This window comes from Helianthus annuus, chromosome 11 (assembly GCF_002127325.2).
Source record: "Helianthus annuus cultivar XRQ/B chromosome 11, HanXRQr2.0-SUNRISE, whole genome shotgun sequence".
Classification (NCBI taxonomy): domain Eukaryota; kingdom Viridiplantae; phylum Streptophyta; class Magnoliopsida; order Asterales; family Asteraceae; genus Helianthus; species Helianthus annuus.
In genome coordinates this window covers 42717694-42741509 of record NC_035443.2, presented here as the reverse complement: position 1 = coordinate 42741509, position 23816 = coordinate 42717694, and the positions used below count along the sequence as shown (strand labels likewise).

Genomic DNA, 23816 nt, shown 5'->3' with positions numbered 1-23816 from the left:
CTACAATCTGTGAATTTCAATTGCGCTCATATTCATCACTGCTCGAGTGCCACGTTTGATAACCGGCAACACCTGTCTGAAGTCACCTCCCATAACCATTATCTTTCCACCAAATGGGAGACTAACACCTATAATGTCTTGGAATGTACGATCGACTGCCTCTATCGCTTGTCGTTTAGCCATCGACGCTTCATCCCATATGATTATTTTGGCAGAGCGAATCAGTTTAGCGGCCCCACTCTGTTTTTTAATATTGCACATTGAATTATTTTCAAGATTAAGAGGAATCTTGAATCTCGAGTGAGCCGTTCTACCTCCTGGCATATTATTAGCCGCTGCACCTGATGAAGCTGTTGCGAGAGCAATAAGACCACGTGACCGAATTTCAGCAAGCAAGGCAATGTACAAAAATGTTTTTCCAGTTCCACCTGGACCATCAATAAAGAACACGCCTGGAAGATCATTATCAACATGCATCATGATCTCATCAAACACATTTTTTTGGTCCGGATTAAGTGAATGTTTGGCACTCAAGTGTTCAGGTTCCAAAACAATCCCATACTCTTCTTGTAACTCACGATAACCTGCATCTTGTAAGTTAACATCGTCAGTTGTCTTAGGAAGGTCGAATTCATTGAAATTTTTACCCATGGATTGTACCAAGACACTTATTTCGGTAAGAACCATATTTTGAACTCGTTCTATACTTTGACAGTGTAACCGATGATCTTCAGATAGTGAATCAAAGTGGTCATTCCATAACTTTCGAACATCTCCAGGTTGGCAAAAAATCATTATGGTCGCAAATAACCTTCTAAGAGCATTGGGAAACTGAAACGTAGAGGCTTCTTCGAGACATTGTGATAGATATTCATCGTCTTCTATTAAGCCTAACTCAAGAGCTGCTTTCCGAAATGTCGCACACCGTTGACCATTAACTGTGCAAAGATGTTCGAAAGAAGTAGGCCCTCTGACATTTGACAAAAGTAGGCGTAAGTAGTACCTTTCTCCTTCGGCTGGATTAGCGGAAACGATACGACCTCTTTGTTTTTTACCGAAACGACGACTCCAACGGCGTGTGCTTCCATTCCAAGTATAGTGTTTTGGAAAATCTTTATACAAATGTACCCTTGCTGTTTCATCGTTTCTATTCTGATCAAAAAATGCTGTTAGCATGGTTCTCTTATCCCTTTCCCTATCAACAATATTAGGCATCAAGTCATCATCTCTAAATCTAACCATCTGATTATTTGGGAGATGAAGTTGTAAGGCTAGAACAGCAGGAAAGATTTGAGAAAGAGAGAAGGAAAAAATTCGCCACATAGCCTCTGGGGGCGATATGTAGCGTGCATCTTGAAATCTTTTTATCTCATTAATAACAACCCCTGGCTCACTTTGATCGACTTGAATAACCTGTTTGTCATGTCCTTTATAAACATACTTGAAAAGATATTTCACAGATTTTATACTTGAGCAAACTTCAACATTCATGTGGCTGTTAAACATCATCAAAAGCCTTGGGTTATATGGGACCACCCATCTATTATCAAGTGTTTGTCCTCGTAGGTCCACTTCTATCCCGGTGTCTCTCCTTCGATACAACGGATACGAATCTTCTCCTTGTGTCGTCTGTTCGTTAAATTGTCTAGGATAGTGAAAACGACAAATTTTAGGATCACCCTGCATACAAGGACTGCTTGATCGTAAATTGCCGCAAGGACCGTGAATCATGTGCTTGACAACCATCTCATGCAATCTGGGATGTGTTAGTTTGTTAGGAATTTCAGCACACACAACCTTATCATAATGGTCCGCGTTATTGATCTTGTGTTGCGGGTACATGATTAGGAGAAAATGTGCGTGCGGCAAACCCCGCTTTTGAAATTCAATGACATAGACGTATGACTTAACTTCCCCGAGGACATGTTTCTTGAAGAGTTGATCCTTAAGATCTTCTAATTTAGCCCGGAACACTCTTGAAACAAGGTCTGGACGATCTGTAGCAGTTTGACCAACATGTAAGTTATCACATATCTCAGGCCACTTAGGATTACATGTCATTGTAAGGAATACATCAGGCTTGCCGTCGTCTTGAACTAACGTCATCGCATCTAGAAACCGACGTCGCATGTCGCGAGGCCCCCCGATGAAAGATGCAGGCAACACAATTCTTTTCCCGACTCTGTTTGCATGAACCTCACCAGTATTGACGCAATCCACAATACCTTGGTACAATTCGGCTCGAATTTTTTCCTGGTTTCTCTCACAAAATTCTAAGCGTGACGTCTCAATTTTGATGTAAACATCAACCACAAACTGCTGTAGCAGCCTACCACCGAACAAAAGCACATTATCGGTAGATCGAATCTGGAACTTGTAACAGTAGTACTCTCGCATAGCCACGGTTGTTCTACCACTTCGTGTGTTAGCCTCTGAACGATGAAGATGTATTAAAAACAAACAGTTAATAAAAATAAAACGCATTACGCTATTTTTATGATCTTCACTTAAAAAGGATAACAAATTGTTGGTACCTTCCATTTCTCCTTCGATGTTGTCATTGTTGCGAACCTCATTGATTGATACTCCTTGACGTGGTATGTTAGCATGCCAACCCGACTCACCATTAGGAAAAAATAAAGGATACGACAATGGATCGTAACAACTGAAGTACGGCTGAATAGTTTGTCTATATTCAGACCTACCGTACACTACAATACTTCGTTTATACGAAGTGATATTGTCATTACCTTCAACCCAAATACCAGCAACCTATATAATTGTGAACTATAAGTAAGTAAAATAAGCAATTATATTAAATAATTGCAATTAATATAATATATTATATATACCTCCGATGTCGTTGGTCGGTTGTACACCCTTTGGTCAAGTTCAACCGAAGTATTCAAAGTGACTCTATAGTTGTCCAGAGGTCCTAGTTCCGTAAGTCTTCTAAATGTATCGACATATGGGTTTGTAGAAAGAACGCGTGTTAAAATCTGAGTAATACGCCGATCAAGATTTGGCCATCGGAGTCTGTGATCTAACTCAGTATCAGGATCGTAAAAATACAACTGCAAGTACCTAGGAGTCCCATCCCTCGGAACTAATTGGTCGATTCTGTGATATATTCCTTTATGTGCACGAAAAGTATATACGCCGTCTCTCATATTGTTCAATGTATCATCCAATGTCACACCCATTGAGGCAAAAGAAAAATTGGTGTTATAAGCACGGATGTTTTGCCTAAACAAATCTCCAATTTCATCTTGAGACGTGAAAAGTCGGTACAATTCCTCTGGAATTTCTAAGTTTGCTAACACGGTTTTCCCACTCATACAACAAAAGGTATCAAATTCAAATTGAAATCGTTTTGCTCCACAATTAGGACATGCGGCTCGTTCCTTTAAAACACGATGCTCTCCAGGTACACCATTGTAAACAAAATTATAAGGATCATCTTCTACGCTCCCATGTTGGAGGGAAGGTTGATCAACTACTTCAGCAAATTGGGGTAATGTAGGTCCCTTTTCTCGGAGGATCGAGAACAAACCTAAACCTTGTTATACTAACCCACTAGCGAGTGCGGAATCCAAGCTAGTAGGCAAACCGGGATGAAGCAAGAACAAACACAAGAACACACAAAGTTCACCGATTAACACCACTGTATTAATACGTATGAAGGTTTATGGTTACAAGCACAAGATTTACAATCTGTTTGCAAACTCTCTAAAGTGTGTGTGTGTGTGTGTTTTCCAGCAGAGTTTCTCTAACTCTCCAAATGTGCATCTATCTAACACTAACACACTGCATGGGTATTTATACCCATACATAGCAGGTCTTGGTCGAAGGATCGATAGATGGTCCGAAGGATCATCTATCGATGACAGGGAGCTCGAACGATCAGCATGGACATCGAAGGATCATCCTTCGATGTCTAATGGTTGAACTATGGTCGAACCATATCTTTCGAGCACCTCGAAGGATCAGTTGTATCCTTCGAGGCTATCCTTCGATCCAGACAGCATCATGTTGTCCAAGTCAAACTAGGAGGATAGTTGACTTGGTCAACTTACAGACTGACTTTGGACATCGTTTACATACAGGCCGAATACAGACAAAGTACAGACACAAGTGCACCAACAAACTCCCCCTTGGCTGTAGCTTTGTCTTTATCTTCTATGGTTGTAGACTCGTCTTGAACTTCGACGGTCTTTGGTCTTCGAGTTATCAAAACTCTGATGTCCTTTCAAGTCTTCAATGTCGGAGGATCTTCAAAGTCTTCACGTCTTGAAAGCAGAGAGTGTATCAACAAACTACCTGTATCATGTAGGAAGTGTGTTGACAAACTCCCCCTTAACATAAGCTCCCCCTTGAGTTATGCTCGTGAAAAGACTTTATCTTTATGAAGTGAGATCCTTGTGGTGTTGAGGATGGTCAGCGGCTACTCGATCATCTTCATCAGTTGAGCGCCTTCTCGTCGTGTCTTCATTCCAAAGCTTGTCATCGACCATGTTCTCCTAGCCTTTAGAATCTGCACATGCAAGAAATCTAAACGCGTAATGAGAACAACTGCTTGGAATATTGTATAAACAAATGACACACGAATAACCATGTCACAATCAAACACCGTCCGACAGTTTGAAAGTTTAATAAAATTTGTCAATTTTAGTCTTTAACTTTCAAAACATGCAAATTTCGACCGTTTATGAAGATTTAGTCAGTTCGGTTTTCGTTCAGGTTTCAGGTAACGAAGACTCGAGCTCCAACATCGTACGATCGAAAATAAAGTAGAAATAAAATCTTTTTGGCTTTTATAAAGTTTATATTAAAACACACCTAAAATCTTTTTGGTATTTTTGAAAGTAAACGACAACAATTTAAAATCCTTTGAGTGTTATCAAACGACATCACCGCTAATGTCGTGCTGATATGCACCAAACGACGAAACTGTTTAAAAGAAAGCAATAAAAGTTAAGCAGTAAATTAATATATACAGACATTCTTTTTGCGAGTTTCGAGGGTAAGAGAATCATATCAGTGTACGGTCATGCCAAAACACTCTTGTTGTTCGGTTAGTTAACATTAAGATAAGCATCCTATAACAATTATCGGTATTGTTGTCCACTTAAGCTCAACTTATCAGATGTAATCATGTTTAGAGGATACGTTAATGTATGATTTATACTTACCGACCGGTGTTCATCCACATCACGACACATTCCCGTATCAAGGTATGCACGAGAGTTCATCTTACCGGTGAGTATACCGATTATCATCTGTTTGACCGTATAAATTGTGAGATACTCACTTATTTTGATTTGAAAACAAGTCCTATGTGATATAATCACTTATTGATGAGGTACTTGATTTTCGTATGCATGAGGGCACAGGTGCAAGTCCGTGAACAGGTCAGTACTTCCGTACAGCAGAGAGACGAACTTGACACCCGGATAAATGTGATATTTTATCACTTATTTGATTTGGACATGTGATTGTTTATCACTTATTGAGGTCGAATGCAGTATGTAAATATGTACACGTATGTATAGTATCATGGAAGATCTAGACTTGCGTCCGCGTTATTTTTCGGTAAAAGATACAACCATGATACCCAGATGATAAGCAGCATAAAGACCGAATATCTCAGAACCTCGGCAATCTATCAAACGAAATTTCGGTACCAAGACCATATGCCAATGAATGGTTCCCACCTGATCTTCAGTCGATTAAGATTTATATCACCCTGCACACTTTAAAATGATTGTGAGCCTACCGATACATCTTATATAGAGCTGCTTATCGATTTGCATTTAAGGTTTAAAGAGGTTTGGATAGACCACTGATGTACTATCATTTTCTCTTTTGCTCGCCAGGAAACTCATTTTTGTTTTTCTATTGTTTTTGTGTTTTTGAAATTTTTCGATGTTTTTGTATTTTCCGATTTTTGGATTTACTCCCCCTAAAATCAACAAACTAAGATAAATTTAAAAACACACAAAGATATTTACAAAAATGATTTTCCGATGTTGGTTTACTCTTGCTTGACCTTAATGCCGTTTACCAATAATAAGAAATCAAATCTAGATTTGTCAAAAGCTTTGGTAAATAAGTCGGCACGTTGGTCATCGGTGTGGACCTTAACAACATCGATTAGCCTTTTCTCAAAGCAATCACGTATGAAGTGATATTTGATTTCGATGTGTTTGGTCTTTGAATGCTGCACAGGATTTTTAGTGATATCTAAAGCAGCAGAATTATCAACGTATATAGGAGTAGTTAGGAATTCAAAACCGTAGTCCCGCAATTGTTGTTGGATCCAAAGAACTTGTGAACAACAACTTGAGGCAGCAATGTATTCAGCTTCGCATGTTGATGTAGCGACACACGTCTGCTTCTTGCACTGCCAGGTGACTAGGCGATTTCCTAAAAACTGACATCCAGCCGTTGTGGATTTGCCGTCGATTTTACACCCGCCAAAATCAGAATCACTGAATGCGACCAAGTCAAAGTTATTATCCCTAGGATACCACAGACCGGTGTCTGGATAAGCCTTCAAATAACGAAAAATCCTTTTGACAGCTGCAAGATGTGAGGCCTTCGGGTTGACTTGATATCTTGCAAGCAGGCATGTTGGGTACATTATATCTGGCCTTGATGCTGTGAGGTACATAAGGGATCCGATCATCGCGCGATAGTATGAAGGGCTAACAGGTTCACCCTTCAAGTCAGGAGTAATTCCATGATTAGTTGGCAATGGGGTACCAATGGGCGTTGCATCGGACATCTGGAACCGGCTCAGGATGTCTCCAACATATTTAGTCTGATGGATGAATATCCCAGACTCCGTTTGTTGCACTTGTAGGCCCAAAAAGAAATTCATTTCCCCCATAGCACTCATCTCGAACTTATCCTGCATGATGCGCTCGAAATTCCTGCACAAAACATCATTAGTAGAACCAAAAATAATATCATCAACATATACCTGTACTAGAAGAAGATCTCCATCTTGTTCTTTGATGAAGAGAGTACAATCGATAAGACCTCTTCGAAAACCGTTCTCCAACAGATATGTAGATAAGGTTGCATACCAAGCTCGTGGCGCTTGATGAAGACCATAGAGAGCTTTGTTGAGCAACCAAACCCGATCGGGATGGACAGGATCTTCAAAACCAGGAGGCTGTTCGACATATACCTCTTCTTCAACCACACCATGTAGAAATGCACTTTTGACGTCCATCTGGTAAACCTTGAATCCTTTGAATGAGGCATAAGCCAGAAAGATCCGAATAGCTTCCAGACGTGCAACTGGTGCATAGACTTCGTTGTAGTCGATACCCTCTATCTGACGAAAACCTTGAACGACTAAACGAGCTTTGTTTCGAATGACCACTCCACGGTCGTCTTTCTTGCATTTGAATACCCATCGAGTGCCAATCTTCTTGTAATTCTCAGGCTTTTCAACCAGCTTCCAAACACCCAGCTTGTGAAATTGCTGTAATTCTTCCTGCATGGCTTCAACCCAAGCACTGTCTTTCAATGCTTCTTTCCACGACTTTGGTTCTTCTTGTGACACGTAACACGCGAAGGACCAGTCATTCTGTTGGCCAGATTCTCTTATAGCTGAATACAAACCAGCATTCCGGTTGTTTCTCAGCTGATTACGCGTCTGCACGCCGCGATGGACATCTCCTATGATATTCTGCTGTGGATGGGTATCGTGAATCCTCATTTCAGGATTATCCGGTACACGAGCATTGATACCCAAATTATTCAGATTAAGATCAACAACCAACTCCACACCAGGAATGTGGTTAGAGGTGGATGCATTTCCTTCAGCAGTATCGACATTCTGCGTATGAGGTGTATCACCAGAGGCACCTTGAACAGGAGCAGCTGGAGCTGAAGATCCTTCGGCTGCATCATGATATTCATCATCTTCAGAAGAGTCATTATAATCAGCAGCATCTTCATAAACCTCATTTTGAACCATATTGTTGACTGACGAAGAAGCTTGAGGGTCAACAACAATAGGTCTAACCAATGGCGAAACAGCAGCGTTGTCACTTTCCAACAACATTCGAGCCGCTGCTGATTCTTCGTCAAAGGTTGGCAGATTAAAGGAGTCAAATAGCCCATCATAATCGAACATCCACGGATCACCCGGAGCCCTAACAGGACTCGTGTACCTTTGAACCCTAACTTCGCTCCATAGCTCAATCTTTTTGGTAGCTAGATTCCAAACACGAAAATTCGGAGTTGCATATCCAAGGAAGAAACCCTCGATAGCTCTTGCACCAAACTTTCCATCCGGTTCAATCATAGTACAAGGAGCACCAAACGGTTCAAGGTAAGAAAGATCCGGTTTCCTTCTCTGAAGGAGTTCGAAGCAAGTCTTGCCATGTCTCTTAACTGTAAGAACTCTGTTCAACGTGTAGCAAGCAGCCGATACAGCCTCTCCCCAGAATTGAATAGGGAGTTCCGACTCTACTAACATTGTTCTTGCAGTTTCAATAATAGTTCGATTCTTCCTCTCAGCGACACCATTTTGTTGTGGAGTATAACGAGAACTGTACTCATGAAGAATGCCTTTAGAAGTACAAAACTCATCCATAACTTGATTCTTGAATTCAGTTCCATTGTCGCTTCGGATCCTTTTCACTTTCAACGTATAGAGATTCTCCAACATTGTAAGAAGATCCTTGAGGATGCCAGGAGTTTCACTTTTGTGTGCCATAAAAGATACCCAAGAAAATCTAGAGTAGTCATCAGTAACTACTAAACAATAAGCATCACCAAACGTTGTCTTGTGCTTCATAGGTCCAAAAAGGTCCATATGAAGACGTTCGAGAGGCATGCTGACAGTGTTGATTTTCTTCAAAGGGTGAGACTTCTTTGTTTGCTTCCCCTTTTGGCACGAGACACAGATATCTTGTAGATGAAAACTTCTTACAGGCACACCATTCACAAGATTATTTTTCACCAAATGGTTCATTTTTCTCAAGTGAATGTGTCCCATTCTTCTGTGCCAAGATATAGACTCCTTTTCTGTGGCTTTTGAGACAAAACAAGTAACTTGTGCAGATGTAGTAATTGCTTGGCTCATATCGAGAATATAAAGATCATTAACTCTCGGAGCCGATAAGAGAACCCATTCTTGTGGAATTTTGAATCCAGGTTTCAGCACATAGCAGCCAGCATCATCAAAAATCACTGAGAACTTTTTATCACAGATTTGCGACACACTGAGAAGATTGTGATCAATTTGCTTCACATAATTGATCTTATCAAAGCACACGATGCCATTGGAGATACTTCCTTCTCCAGTGATGTACCCTCCTTTATCACCCGCAAAGGCAACATACCCTCCTCTGATATTTCTCACGTCATACAGGAGCCGTAAGTCGCCAGTCATGTGCCTGGATGCTCCACTATCAACAATCCAATGACTATTAATAGTTCCTCCTAGAACATCCTGCACATGTCAAATAAACACATCAGTTGAGAATGGGGACCCAAGCCTTAGTGGTCTTGGGTCGTCCCTTGGCATCACGATACGTAAGCTCTATCTCTTGATGGTTTTCAAGAACAACTGCTCCCCCTGAATTGTCACCCGACTTAGGTAACCAAGTTTGTCTGTGCCCACCAGTTTTTGAAGATTCTGGTTTTACAGGTTGTGACACTCTTGGTTCCTTCTGAACTGTTTTAACTTCAGATTTTAAAGCTTTTTCAACAGTTTTTATGTTCTTACGTCGTTGTTTAGTTTCTTGTTCTTTTACAGTTCGTTTATCTTGTTTAGGTGAAACTGACCGACGTTGAGGGTGAACTGTTTCAGGTGGAGTTTTCTCAACAAGTTTCTTCTTTGGAGCATTTGGGCAATTTCTGATAATGTGCCCAATTTCTCCACATTTGAAACAAGTTCTCCTTTCAACAGACTTAGGAGAACTTGATCGACTACCAGATGTTGAGCTTGTAGAACCTGAGGTACTTGCTCTTTCATCACACCCGTTTGTATGTTGGGTGTAATTGTTATCACTGTTTCGTTTCAAAATCTTGACTTGTTGTACAAAATCAGTGTTTGATTTGTTTTCAAAAGTCTCAATTTTATCTGTACCTTTTGATGCTACAAACTTAACATCTTTTCCTTTCTTCATGTAACGAGCTCCTTTTGATTCAACTTTAGCCTTTGGCTTTGGAGCTCGTTGTGGTTGTTTACCCTTAGAAGCAGTCGGTTGTTGAGTGGTTGGAGATTTTTGATTGCCAAACTGTTTCCTAATCTCAGCCTTAGGAATTGGATCACATTGTGTTACCACAATTCCCGGCAGTGTTTTTCCCAAAAATTTGTTTGTATTGTCTTCAAAGACTTTGTCAATCAAAGATTTATTTACATTTTTAATTGGAAAAACATGATCTGAATAGATTTTATTATCTCCAACCAAGGTGTACAGCACATTACTGCTTTTAACAGTAGACACACCTGTCTTATCAACCTTGACAGGATCAATCACTTGCTTCTCAACAGATGGAACCTCAGGAGTATCAGGATCACAAAGGATGTGATTCTCTCGTGGAATATCTACTCCTTTCATCTTGCTAAGTGATTTATCCTGATCACTTACAGCCACATCTGATTCATCATCCGATGTCTCATAGTCCTCGATAATTGGAGGACTTTGTTTCATGGATGGTGAAGTTTCTGGTTCCTTAGGGGCTGTGTTTGAAGAACTGTCCGATTTGAACCCTAGGCCAGTAGAAAATTCCTCAAAGTTCAAAGGCACACTGGGTTCATACCGAGGCATTTCCTCTTCATCGGGCATCTTGGTATAGTTGTCCATCAAAGGGGGTGGACACGCCTTATACCCTACACCTTTCACGTTACCTTTCAGTTGTTGAACGTCTATGATGTGATCAAGCACAAATCGGGAGTTAGAATAACTATCCAATTTCTGTTTGATCGCATCATGCTTGCATTGGGCAATGGCTAATTGCTTCTTAGTTTCTTCCACAAGGTTAATGTATTCATTTATACTAACTTGTTTGTGGTAAACTACTTTGTTAACCTCGGACACATTTTTCTTTAATGTTTCTATTACAGATTTAAATTCTTTTTCATTCCGGGTTAAAGCCATGTTTGCCTCTTGGCATTTTGACAGTTCAATAACCAAATTCTGATTATGACTATGAAGCTTTTCTGATTCAAGCTTCATCTCTGCACATGATTTACAAATACTAGGAGCAGGAGGTTCAGAAGTTACCTGACTAGTAGAGGCTGAACCATTTGCCATAAAGGCAGTTTGAAAAGAAAAAGCTCCATCTTCAGAGAATAGCTTTTCCATTTCCGTTGATGTAGCAGCAGCCTTCCTAATCAGAATTGATTTCTGACATTTAAGCTCATCAGCTTCATTCAATAGCTCCTGTATATCATCATCTCCTTCTTCATTCACATCAGGCTCTGAGTGATTATCCCCAGAAACAGAGCCTTCTTCATCCGAACTGCCCGAATAACCAGAACTGTCATCGCTCCCAGAAGATTCTTCTTTTTGAACCTGCTCGATGACCTTAGCATACAATGCAGCTCCGCCTCCCTGATCACCTTCACCAAACTGAACTGACCAGTCACATCCTTCATCAGCTTGAACAGCCAAAGCCCGATTGTGATTGGTAGCTCCAGGCTGTCCCTGATTGTTGTTCACTGCCACCATCCTTCTTTCACGGTTTTCTTGTTGGGCATTCACATTAGTCTGGTTTCTGAACGGGTTGTGATTGCCGTGTTTTGTTGGTCGAGTGCACTCACGTTTAAAGTGCCCTTTCTCGCCACAGTTAAAGCACGTGACGGCATTAATATCAAACCCATACTTCGTGTTTTTCTTTCCTTCCAACGAAGTTCTTCCAGTTCGTGCCATGAAATCTTTTGCCCTTCTAACCGCACTAGCAAAAGCCCATTTAATATCCATCAACTCCATTTCTTCCTTGTCGATCTGATCATAATCTTCATTGGTCATGTTGATGTTTCCAAGCTGACCAGCTACCAAACCACAGTAAGCACTGACCATGGTGTTGATAATTTCCATATGTTCCTTAGCAACTTCAATGCTAAGGTGTGAAAGATTTGAGTTGTCGACTCGGATTGTGTGATGACTTTGAGGTTGAGGTTGAGGATTGCTTGTATAGTGAGCTTGCTGTTGTTGTTGTTGAGGTTGTGGTTGTGGCTGTGTTGGAACAGGAATATAAGACCTCGGATCGAATTGAGGTTGTGGTGGAGCAGCTGTTGATTGAGGAAATGGAAAGGAACTCGTATTGGACACAAAAGCAGTTTGAAGCTTCGGTTGCTGAACAGAACTAGCTGAAGGACCAAAACCAGGCAAATACATTTCAGTATTCTGAGGAGCTGGAGCACGCCTTGCTTTCCTAATTTCTTCATCATTTTTATGTTCCAGCTTCTGAATGAACTCATAGATGTTAATCTCATCTAGAGCTTTAGTATGCTTCAACAACTCAATAAACGAACTCCATTTTGGGGGTAGGGCATCAGCAAACCTATTCACCATGTCTTGTTGAGTAGCTGCCACCCCATAAGCACACATTTCACTAATCAAATGATAGAAACGTGTGGTCATATCATTCAGAGTCTCGTTTTCCAAAAACTGAAAGGATTCAAATTCTTTCTTCAACAAATCATGCCTAGACTTTCGAGCAGCTGCATTGCCTTCTCCTCTAGCAACTAAGGCATCCCACAATGCTTTCGTGGTCTTGCAATATGAAAACTGATGGTAGATGTCTTTGTTGAGTGCTTGAGTAAGTATGGCATAGGCCTTTTTCTCCAATTCATAAGCCTTCTTGTCATTTTCAAGCATGTTGGCGTAACCTTCTGAAGTGGATGCTCTACTTTCAAGACTTTCATTGAATGCATTGACAAAACACATCCAAAGATCGGTGCTTTGTCCTTGAACATATGTGTGAAAGCGGCCTTTCCATGACGGAAAATCGTTCATGTGGTTCAGCTTTGGTGGACGATTGTTACTGCCTGTTTCACTTTCACTAATCAGAAGATTCTGAAGACTTTGACTTTGATTGGATACCAAAGCCCATTGACACGAACTTATTGATTGTTGTTGTTTTGGAATGGCACTCGTCATATATTCAGCCATCGACATCTGTTTCAGATCTGGTTGTGGATCCGTACTCCAATCCCAAGGACTTGTGCAACTCATCTTGATCAAAAATTAACAAATAACCTACACACCACAAACTGTTAACAACAAACAGACAACAATTGAAAGATACAATCTGATCGAAAGATCAAGACTTGTTCGAAGGATCAACAATGATCGAAAGATTACTGTTGAGTTTCGAGCAAAGCCTTCGAAAGATTTTCAATGAAAGATCCTTATCTTTCGACTGATTATCACGAAAGATTCACAGTTCGAAAGATCTATATCTTTCGAATACTGATCTCGAAAGATTCACAATGAAAGATCCTTATCTTTCGAGATGTATCCTTATCTTTCGGACAACCAACTTTCGAAAAGATTCCAACTACGAAGGATAACCCTTAGACTTCGAAAGACTACTCGAAGGATGCCTATCTTTCGAGCTGCCTTTGATCGAAAGATTTCGAAGGATATCTTTCGATGTCGAAGGATATCTTTCGACAGCTCTGACACACTGACACAAGGTACGACAGGTTGGTGAAAAGTTGATGTGGTTGGTGAGCCAACTTTCGGCAGAAAGGATGTTTCTGTCAACAACTTTTTCACCAACTTTTTGACTTTCAAAAAGTTTACCCAAAATGGCAACCTTATCCCAAGTCCAGTCACCGGAAAGATGATCGGAACACGGCCGGAAAAATCAAAGTTTCACAAAAACAATTTTTATGTTACCCAAACCGACCCCGAACACTCCCGATAGGTTTAGTACGCGTTTTTATGCAGAAAACTACCAAAAACGGGTGCTAAACCAAGTGTCCAAACACACCAAAGAACTCGAACAAACCGGTTTTAAACAAGGTAAAGAGCGAGGCTCTGATACCACTTGTAGGTCCCTTTTCTCGGAGGATCGAGAACAAACCTAAACCTTGTTATACTAACCCACTAGCGAGTGCGGAATCCAAGCTAGTAGGCAAACCGGGATGAAGCAAGAACAAACACAAGAACACACAAAGTTCACCGATTAACACCACTGTATTAATACGTATGAAGGTTTATGGTTACAAGCACAAGATTTACAATCTGTTTGCAAACTCTCTAAAGTGTGTGTGTGTGTGTGTTTTCCAGCAGAGTTTCTCTAACTCTCCAAATGTGCATCTATCTAACACTAACACACTGCATGGGTATTTATACCCATACATAGCAGGTCTTGGTCGAAGGATCGATAGATGGTCCGAAGGATCATCTATCGATGACAGGGAGCTCGAACGATCAGCATGGACATCGAAGGATCATCCTTCGATGTCTAATGGTTGAACTATGGTCGAACCATATCTTTCGAGCACCTCGAAGGATCAGTTGTATCCTTCGAGGCTATCCTTCGATCCAGACAGCATCATGTTGTCCAAGTCAAACTAGGAGGATAGTTGACTTGGTCAACTTACAGACTGACTTTGGACATCGTTTACATACAGGCCGAATACAGACAAAGTACAGACACAAGTGCACCAACAGGTAATAAAGTACGCGGATGAATTTGAATACCTAAAAAAATTGGTGTATTAAGTAATGAAGGTTGTAAAAGATGTCAAGTTCGAAAAAGAAATCTTTGTTAAATAAATAGAAACCTCGTGATGTTCTATGCCTGACTACGTCAATTACATCATCTATCGGGGTTTGGTTGACTTGACTGCCATTTGAAATACGCATTCCATTATCGTTTGGTGTATTAGAACATCCTTCATTGTACTCCTTGCATTTTGTAGTAGAAACACTTGAGGCGTTCTCATTTGTTGTTTGTAGAAATTGAGTAATATTAGTTTGTAAACTTCTTAACGGTGTCCTTTCTGTTGACCTATTATTCATTAAAGATATTGATGAAGCACTTTGGGGGGCATCACCACTCCCAAATTTAGATACTTTGTTATTTTCTTTGCGTGCAGCATAGTATCTTTTTTGATACTCTTTTCGTTTTTCAGCTTTAGTAGATGCACTCGAGCTAGAAGCATGATTTCGAGGGTTTGAGAGTCCATTAGTCATTGTAAATTGAAAAAATGACAAATACCTTGCAAATTAAATAAAAGAGAGTTATCATAGATGATGAAATTCTCAAATCATAACAACATTCCAACACATAACTTAGAGAAAAACAAACCGAAGGATAACATTGAAATACATAATGATAACATTAAAATACATGACTTAAACGGAATATCATGACTTAGAGAAAAAAAAACACAAATCCTTAAAACATTGACATACATAATGATAACATTAAGTGAAAGCCAATCTAAATACTTGGTGAAACAATGGTCTGCACAAACACCGCACCCTTAAAACCTCGAAACCAAGAAACGGGATAAAAACATTCGAAGGGCTTCATATCCATTTCAATTGTAAACAACTTCCCTAATTTAGTCATCACAAACCAATTACCATTTGTCACATAATGTGTTATATCGCACCACAATGACAATGATATCGGGGGGATCGGAGGACATGATAAGACCTTAATCCAGTAATCCCCTTGTAGTGTCCATAGGTCAATTGTCATCTCAAACATGCCAGTGCTAGCAAACATGTGAAGCACATTTTTTACATTAACTAAAACACCTTGAACCATTCCATTAGAAGGAACGGGTGGAAAGCTTATCTCCTTGAACTGCTCCGAATTAACATCAAAACAAATCACCACATTCGTACCTCCAATCCAACATTCGCAAACAGTGAAATATAGAGTACCACCACAAAATGTGCCAGCTGACCAATTGAAATGAGGGCTTAGGTACTCTTGTCTTGTTATGAAAGGAATATTTCTCCAAGAGTCTACTTCCCTAGAATAAACATAGACACCAAGTACACCACTCCTACGCTTTATATGCAAGACCTTGTAATCATCGTCAGCGTCAACGTACAAACCAATGGCATCAAGGTTATTTATATAGAATCCATGAGAATCAGGGGTTGACAAACGCTTGAAAGCAGTAGTTGTTGGATTCCAAAGAAGCAGCTCGTATGTATGATTCAAGCAAACACACAACAATCCGTTCAAATGTGAAAGTATTGAGACATCATTATTTTGGTGATGGAATGGAAATGTAACTGTTGAGCTTGGACCATAGTCATTGTTATTAGAGATGATTGGACGAACAGAACACGTTAGGTCGTCAATTAGTAGAACTCTCTGGTTAGATGAAACTACTGAGCGAGAACAATGTATCTTTACGAAATCTTGTGTTGACAATAACGCATACCATTGCTTACATACACTCTTAGAACGACCTACATCCTTTGCTGGCAGCCTCGTTAATATCTCAAACACGATTGTATGAGTAGGAAGGTCAGCCATGGTTATACCTTCGTTTAATACAGATAATGATTATTTAGTTGTCCAATCTAAGAAGATTATACCTTGGTGATAGATTATAAATACTTCTACAATTACATCAATATGAGGGAAACAAAAAGCAAAACACGAAACACCAAGAGAGACTTTAATATTCAACAACTAAACAAATAACAACACCAAATGTTTCTAACTTAAACACAAATTGGATAACGATCCATAATTTACATATCCCGTGCCTCGACCATATCCGGTTCGTACGTAATCGTACTCAACTCCGTAGACTTCAAAATATTAACTGAAATAACAAATAAAATATAACTTTTATTAAACTACATGAGCCATTAGATCTAACTAATTATTAGAATGTTCATGTGTAAAGCATAACATACTATCTGGTAGATGAACCAACTTGAGACGTAATACATATATGATGGACCTTTATTGCACGGCTCGAATGGAACGTATAACATCGGAAGGCTTCAGGGCAGACAAAAACAATTGTATTGTGTGACCACTGTATATTACGATTTTGGGTTAAAGTTCTTCTAATAATAATATTTTCTTACATATAACGTAAATATTATGTTTGTAATATGTTAATAATAAATAATAACGTACGTCTTATCTTGAAGAGAAAGTTCAAAACAACATCGATCACGTTTGCCTTCTATTATTCTCCCAACCACATCTAAAACCAAATCAGTTAAATCGTATAGACCATATATAAAGTTTTATATATTTAATAAAAATTATAGATAGAGAATTAATATGTACCAACAATATCCATTTGAGGTCTCCTGTCATGCTTCAATTCTATAATGGAAGGGACCAATGGATATAAAGAAGCACCCCTTGGAATCGTAAGCGTAAGTGAAGAAAGCTTTGTATATTCGTTGATGACAATTTTCTTCTCGGACCAAACTAACACGTAATTCTGGTACTTTGGGCACTCAAGATAGTTGAGATTCTCAATTTGGAAATGATTCAACGAAAAAAAACCACCCATCAATGACGCGTCATTATATTTGTGTATCAAATTTTGTGGGACGAACGCAACAATTTTTTGTCTCTAAAATGAAAAGAAATTTAGTTGTGGAAAAACGCTTATATAACACAAAGTAAATTAAAATAATGTTCTTACGTGTTGATCAAGAAATATAACCACTAATCTCTTTCCATCGAAGTCATGCCAAATAAACTCCACCTTAACAAAGATTATATTATACCATGCTCTATCATTTGTCAATGATGAAAATTCTTCAACGGAAAAATGATCAGACATATCCTATTAAGTGTTCAATATTAGTTAACTAAAAAAATAAAAACTCCAGAAATAAAATTTAAACTAAAACATGATTAAAATTAAACAGCAACAATTTAAATTTAAAGTAATACATAATTAAAAGTTACATAATTAAAAGTTACATAATTAAGATTCAAACTAATTCGAGAAAAAAAAAACTACAGTCATCATAAAAGTTTTTCTAAGGTTCCCAAACCATTTTTTCATCCAATGGTGGTTCGTAAACCGCCCCAGGGTCAGTTTCGTACCCTTCAGCCCAGGTCGGTAGTTCTTGTGTTTGACTATAGTTTTCCACATAAGGGGGGTTTGAAGGTGGAGGATGCATAGGAAGTGTAGGAGTGTTTGGCACCGGACGATGGCACCCCTCAATTTGTAGTCCACCAAATTGTAGTTGAGCGAAGGTATAGTCATACGCCCAATTCAACTCTTCATCCGTCCAACCAAATGGATCATCATATTCAGGGTTTGCCAATGGAGGTGGGGTTGAAACCGAAGGTGGGGTTAAAACCGGAGGTGGGGTTGACACCGGAGGTGGGTTTGAAGTTAGAGGGTTTGAATCAGGAAGGTTTAAATGGTTTGTTGATCCTAGTGATTCAACGGGAATTGGATAACCACCGCCCATACCTCTCAATTGATATGTGTTTGGAGTGATTTGTAAACTGAAAAATACACATAATTACTATAACAATCAGCTTTGTGAATACAGTATTGTTTTAAATACAGTATTGTTTTGAATACAGTATTGTTTTGAACACAGTATTGTTTTGAATACAGTATTGTTTTGAATACAGGATTGTTTTGAATACAGCTTTGTGAATACAGTATTGTTTTGTGAATACGGCGTTTTATTTTGTTTTGAATACAGTATTGTTTTAAAAAAAAATCCTGTAATGATGAAGGAAAAGATCAAAATATAACAGAACAAAGTAAATGAATGAAAAGATCATAATTATCACAAAACCATGACACATATCAGTCCCAAAAATGAAGGAAAAGATCAAAATATAACAGAACAAAGTAAAATCAAAACTACAAAAACAATTTACTATAATTTACACATACACATAATAACTATAACAATCAGCTTTGTGAATACAGTATTGTTTTGAATACAGTATTGTTTTGAATACAGTATTGTTTTGAATACAGTATTGTTTTGAATACAGCTTTGCGAATACAGTATTGTTTTGTGAATACGGCGTTTTATTTTGTTTTGAATACAGTACTATTTTAAAAAAAATTCCTGTAATGATGAAGGAAAAGATCAAAATATAACAGAACAAAGTAAATGAACCTAAATATCATAATTATCACAAAACCATGACACATATCAGTCCCAAAAATGAAGGAAAAGATCAAAATATAACAGAACAAAGTAAAATCAAAACTACAAACACAATTTATCCTTTCACTATCCCGAAAAATGAAAAAATATATCAAAACATCCCACAGAACAAACTAAAATAAAAAGTACATAACAATCTATCTTTTCACTATTCCATATCTAAAATTGACCTAACTATCATAATTTTAATTGAACTACAACACTTATCATCCCAAAAATGATCTAAATATCATAATTATCACACAACCATGACACTTATCAGTCCCAAAAATGAAGGAAAAGATCAAAATATAACAGAACAAAGTAAAATCAAAACTACAAAAACAATTTATCCTTTCACTATCCAGAAAAATGAAAAAATATATCAAAACATCCCACAGAACAAACTAAAATAAAAAGTACATAACAATCTATCTTTTCACTATTCCATATCTAAAATTGACCTAACTATCATAATTTTCATTGAACTACAACACTTATCATCCCCAAAAATGACCTAAATATCATAATTATCACAAAACCATGACACATATCAGTCCCAAAAATGAAGGAAAAGATCAAAATATAACAGAACAAAGTAAAATCAAAACTACAAAAACAATTTATCCTTTCACTATGTCATATCTGAAAGAACTTACAACAATGCAAGAGGGAGATGTGAAAAGCCGACAAAAATTTTAAAACCTTGATGTGAGAGCCGAGAAACAACGCAAGATCCGAATGCAAAGACTTGATATATTCTGAAATCGAAGTAAATAGAAGTTGTTAAGTTGATGTTTTGAAAGTAGGATTATTCAAGTGAGATAAACTTACAATTTCAGTTGAGTGTAGTTGAGAGTTTGTAAAGTGTGAGTAGAGTGTAGATATCTCTGGATTATTTATAGAGACTGAAGGAAGCAGTGCTGTCTTTCAAACAGTGTATGGAAGAGTGTTGATATATTATACAGACTGCAGCAAGCAAGCTGTCTTTCACACAAAAGTAAAGTGTTGCTTTTTCCTGTAGATTGTACTTCCCTGCTTTTGGCATCCCTTTTTGTCAGATGTGTGAGCATTGAGAGAGAAAGCAGATGGTGATCCGTGTGAAGTCAAATGGACGGTCCCGATCTTGATCCCTTTTTGTCTGTAGCATAAGTCAAATGGGTTAAGATCAGTTAAAAAACAAAAAGCATAAAAATAACAAAACACATCAAAAAACAGAGAATATAGTGAAGTTTATATTCTCTCAGTAGCATAGCATGTTAAAAATTAATATTCAAGGCTTAGAAATTACCAAAAAAGAGCGAAAAACCGACTGAATTCGAATCTCAGCCCATTCTTGACACTAATGCTCCGTTAGTTCTCGCAAAGTCAACCATCATAAAAAGAAATCAAGTATTAGTAAAGATTTGATATTAGTTATAACCAGTACACTATTAACTTAAAATAAATTTAATATAAATCACATTTTGTCAAGTTGCAAATATAAAAACCTTTATTATAAACAAAAAAGAAAAGAAAATTGATGAATGATGATAAACTTTACTTTACCTCTGATCAAAAAACAGAGAATATAGTGAAGTTTATATTCTCTCAGTACCATAGCATGTTAAAAATTAATATTCAAGGCTTAGAAATTACCAAAAAAGAGCGAAAAACCGACTGAATTCGAATCTCAGCCCATTCTTGACACTAATGCTCCGTTAGTTCTCGCAAAGTCAACCATCATAAAAAGAAATCAAGTATTAGTAAAGATTTGATATTAGTTATAACCAGTACACTATTAACTTAAAATAAATTTAATATAAATCACATTTTGTCAAGTTGCAAATATAAAAACCTTTATTATAAACAAAAAAGAAAAGAAAATTGATGAATGATGATAAACTTTACTTTACCTCTGATCAAAAAACAGAGAATATAGTGAAGTTTATATTCTCTCAGTAGCATAGCATGTTAAAAATTAATATTCAAGGCTTAGAAATTACCAAAAAAGAGCGAAAAACCGACTGAATTCGAATCTCAGCCCATTCTTGACACTAATGCTCCGTTAGTTCTCGCAAAGTCAACCATCATAAAAAGAAATCAAGTATTAGTAAAGATTTGATATTAGTTATAACCAGTACACTATTAACTTAAAATAAATTTAATATAAATCACATTTTGTCAAGTTGCAAATATAAAAACCTTTATTATAAACAAAAAAGAAAAGAAAATTGATGAATGATGATAAACTTTACTTTACCTCTGAACAAAAAACAGAGAATATAGTGAAGTTTATATTCTCTCAGTAGCATAGCATGTTAAAAATTAATATTCAAGGCTTAGAAATTACCAAAAAAGAGCGAAAAACCGACTGAATTCGAATCTCAGCCCATTCTTGACACTAATGCTCCGTTAGTTCTCGCAAAGTCAACCATCATAAAAAGAAATCAAGTATTAGTAAAGATTTGATATTAGTTATAACCAGTACACTATTAACTTAAAATAAATTTAATATAAATCACATTTTGTCAAGTTGCAAATATAAAAACCTTTATTATAAACAAAAAAGAAAAGAAAATTGATGAATGATGATAAACTTTACTTTACCTCTGCTTGAGTGAGCATGAGACCACTAAGTGAGGGAACATTCTGCATATGAAGCCCCCATCGATTCGAATGAAGCAGCGTTCAGCGTCGCCAAAGCCAATTCCGAGACTCTCCAAGCAGATACACTTTCTCCGGCAGCCAGAAGATCGGAGTGAGCTTGTTCTGTAATAATAGTGATCGTGACAGTCGTTAACCAAAGGTATAACTAATTAAATTCAGATCCTAAAAAAAGGTTTCCTTGCGAGTTGCGAGTGACATACCTGAGTCGATTCATCACAAAACACATGCGAAAATCCTTCGTAAACCTCAGATTTCGTCCTTCGAACATCCGTCAACCGCTTCACCTGAAAAGTAAGAATCACAAAAGAACATGGTAAGATATATAACACTCATTGCAACTTATCAGAACATCAAACGGATCCCTTGTTCAAATCTGTGGATCCCTTGCCAGATAAAGCTGGTGATACATCTCATGAAACCCTAGATCTGCTCATCGAACATCCCACATAACAAACCAAAATCAAAAATACATAACAATCTATCTTTTCACAATTCCATATCTAAATGACCTAAATATCATAATTATCACACAACCATGACACTTATCAGTCCCAAAAATGAAGGAAAAGATCAAAATATAACAGAACACAGTAAAATCAAAACTACAAAAACAATTTATCCTTTCACTATGTCATATCTGAAATTAATCTAACTATCATCACCAAAAATACAAATTCAAATATCACAAGACTTTCAACCTAATTTGAAATAACCGCATCTACTAACAAATCTACATCAAGATTAAAGATAAGAATCACAAAAGAACATGGTAAGATATATAACACTCATTGCAACTTATCAGAACATCAAACGGATCCCTTGTTCAAATCTGTGGATCCCTTGCCAGATAAAGCTGGTGATACATCTCATGAAACCCTAGATCTGCTCATCGAACATCCCACAGAACAAACCAAAATCAAAAATACATAACAATCTATGTTTTCACAATTCCATATCTAAATGACCTAAATATCATAATTATCACACAACCATGACACTTATCAGTCCCAAAAATGAAGGAAAAGATCAAAATATAACAGAACACAGTAAAATCAAAACTACAAAAACAATTTATCCTTTCACTATGTCATATCTGAAATTAAGCTAACTATCATCACCAAAAATACAAATTCAAATATCACAAGACTTTCAACCTAATTTGAAATAACCGCATCTACTAACAAATCTACATCAAGATTAAAGATAAATCAACATTTAGAACCTAACCTGAGTCGATTCATCACAAAAAACATGCTAAACTCCTTCGTAAACCTCAGATTTCGTCCTTCGAACATCCGTCAACCGCTTCACCTGAAAAGTAATAATCACAAAAGAACATGGTAAGATATCTACTAACAAATCTACATCAAGATTAAAGATAAATCAACATTTAGAACCTAACCTGAGTCGATTCATCACAAAACACATGAAAAAATCCTTCGTAAACCTCAGATTTCGTCCTTCGAACATCCGTCAACCGCTTCACCTGAAAAGTAACAATCACAGAAGAACATGGTAAGATATCTACTAACAAATCTACATCAAGATTAAAGATAAAGCAACTTATCAGAACATCAAACGGATCCCTTGTTCAAATCTGTGGATCCCTTGCCAGATAAAACGGATCCCTTGTTCAAATCTGTGGATCCCTTGCCAGAACATCTCATGAAACCCTTGATCTGCTCATCAAACGGATCTGGTGATAGATTCAAACGGATCTGGTGATAGATCTCATGAAACCCTAGATCGCCGAGAAGAGAGAAAAGAGAGAGAGAAGAGAGAGAAGAAGATCTGATGTTGTTTTGTGAGATGTGTGAGCATTGAGAGAGAAAGCATATGGTGATCCGTGTGAAGTCAAATGGACGGTCTCGATGTTGATCCGTGTGAGAAAGTAGTATAGATGGACGGCAGATGTATACCCTTGTAAAGGGTAAAAGGGTTTGTGTTTTCTTGTGCCTTAACAGTTGTACATTGTGCATTCAGTGTTTTTTCAACACCTTGTTCAATTACCATCTTGTCCTTCTAATATCCTTATTAAAGTAGTAT

General features: G+C 37.7%; 2 protein-coding genes and 1 long non-coding RNA gene across 3 annotated transcripts; all 3 read right to left on the bottom strand.

Moving 5' to 3' along the window:
- Positions 1–15185, bottom strand: LOC110869484. Its single transcript, XM_022118735.1, has 4 exons — positions 14808–15185; positions 2853–3527; positions 2535–2772; positions 1–2432 (listed from the first exon to the last, which is right to left on the bottom strand). Exons 1-4 carry the CDS (start codon positions 15183–15185, stop codon positions 1–3), a joined length of 3723 nt encoding a protein of 1240 aa, XP_021974427.1.
- A 250-nt stretch (positions 15186–15435) lies between these two features.
- LOC110869482 (F-box/kelch-repeat protein At3g17530) lies at positions 15436–16494 on the bottom strand. Its single transcript, XM_022118734.1, has one exon. It carries the CDS (start codon positions 16492–16494, stop codon positions 15436–15438), a length of 1059 nt encoding a protein of 352 aa, XP_021974426.1.
- Positions 16495–19708: 3214 nt separating this feature from the next.
- LOC118483794 lies at positions 19709–20568 on the bottom strand. The gene is made up of 3 exons (XR_004871556.1): positions 20413–20568; positions 19956–20262; positions 19709–19882 (listed from the first exon to the last, which is right to left on the bottom strand). It is a non-coding gene; the product is annotated as an uncharacterized LOC118483794 (long non-coding RNA).
- Positions 20569–23816: the final 3248 nt, after the last annotated feature.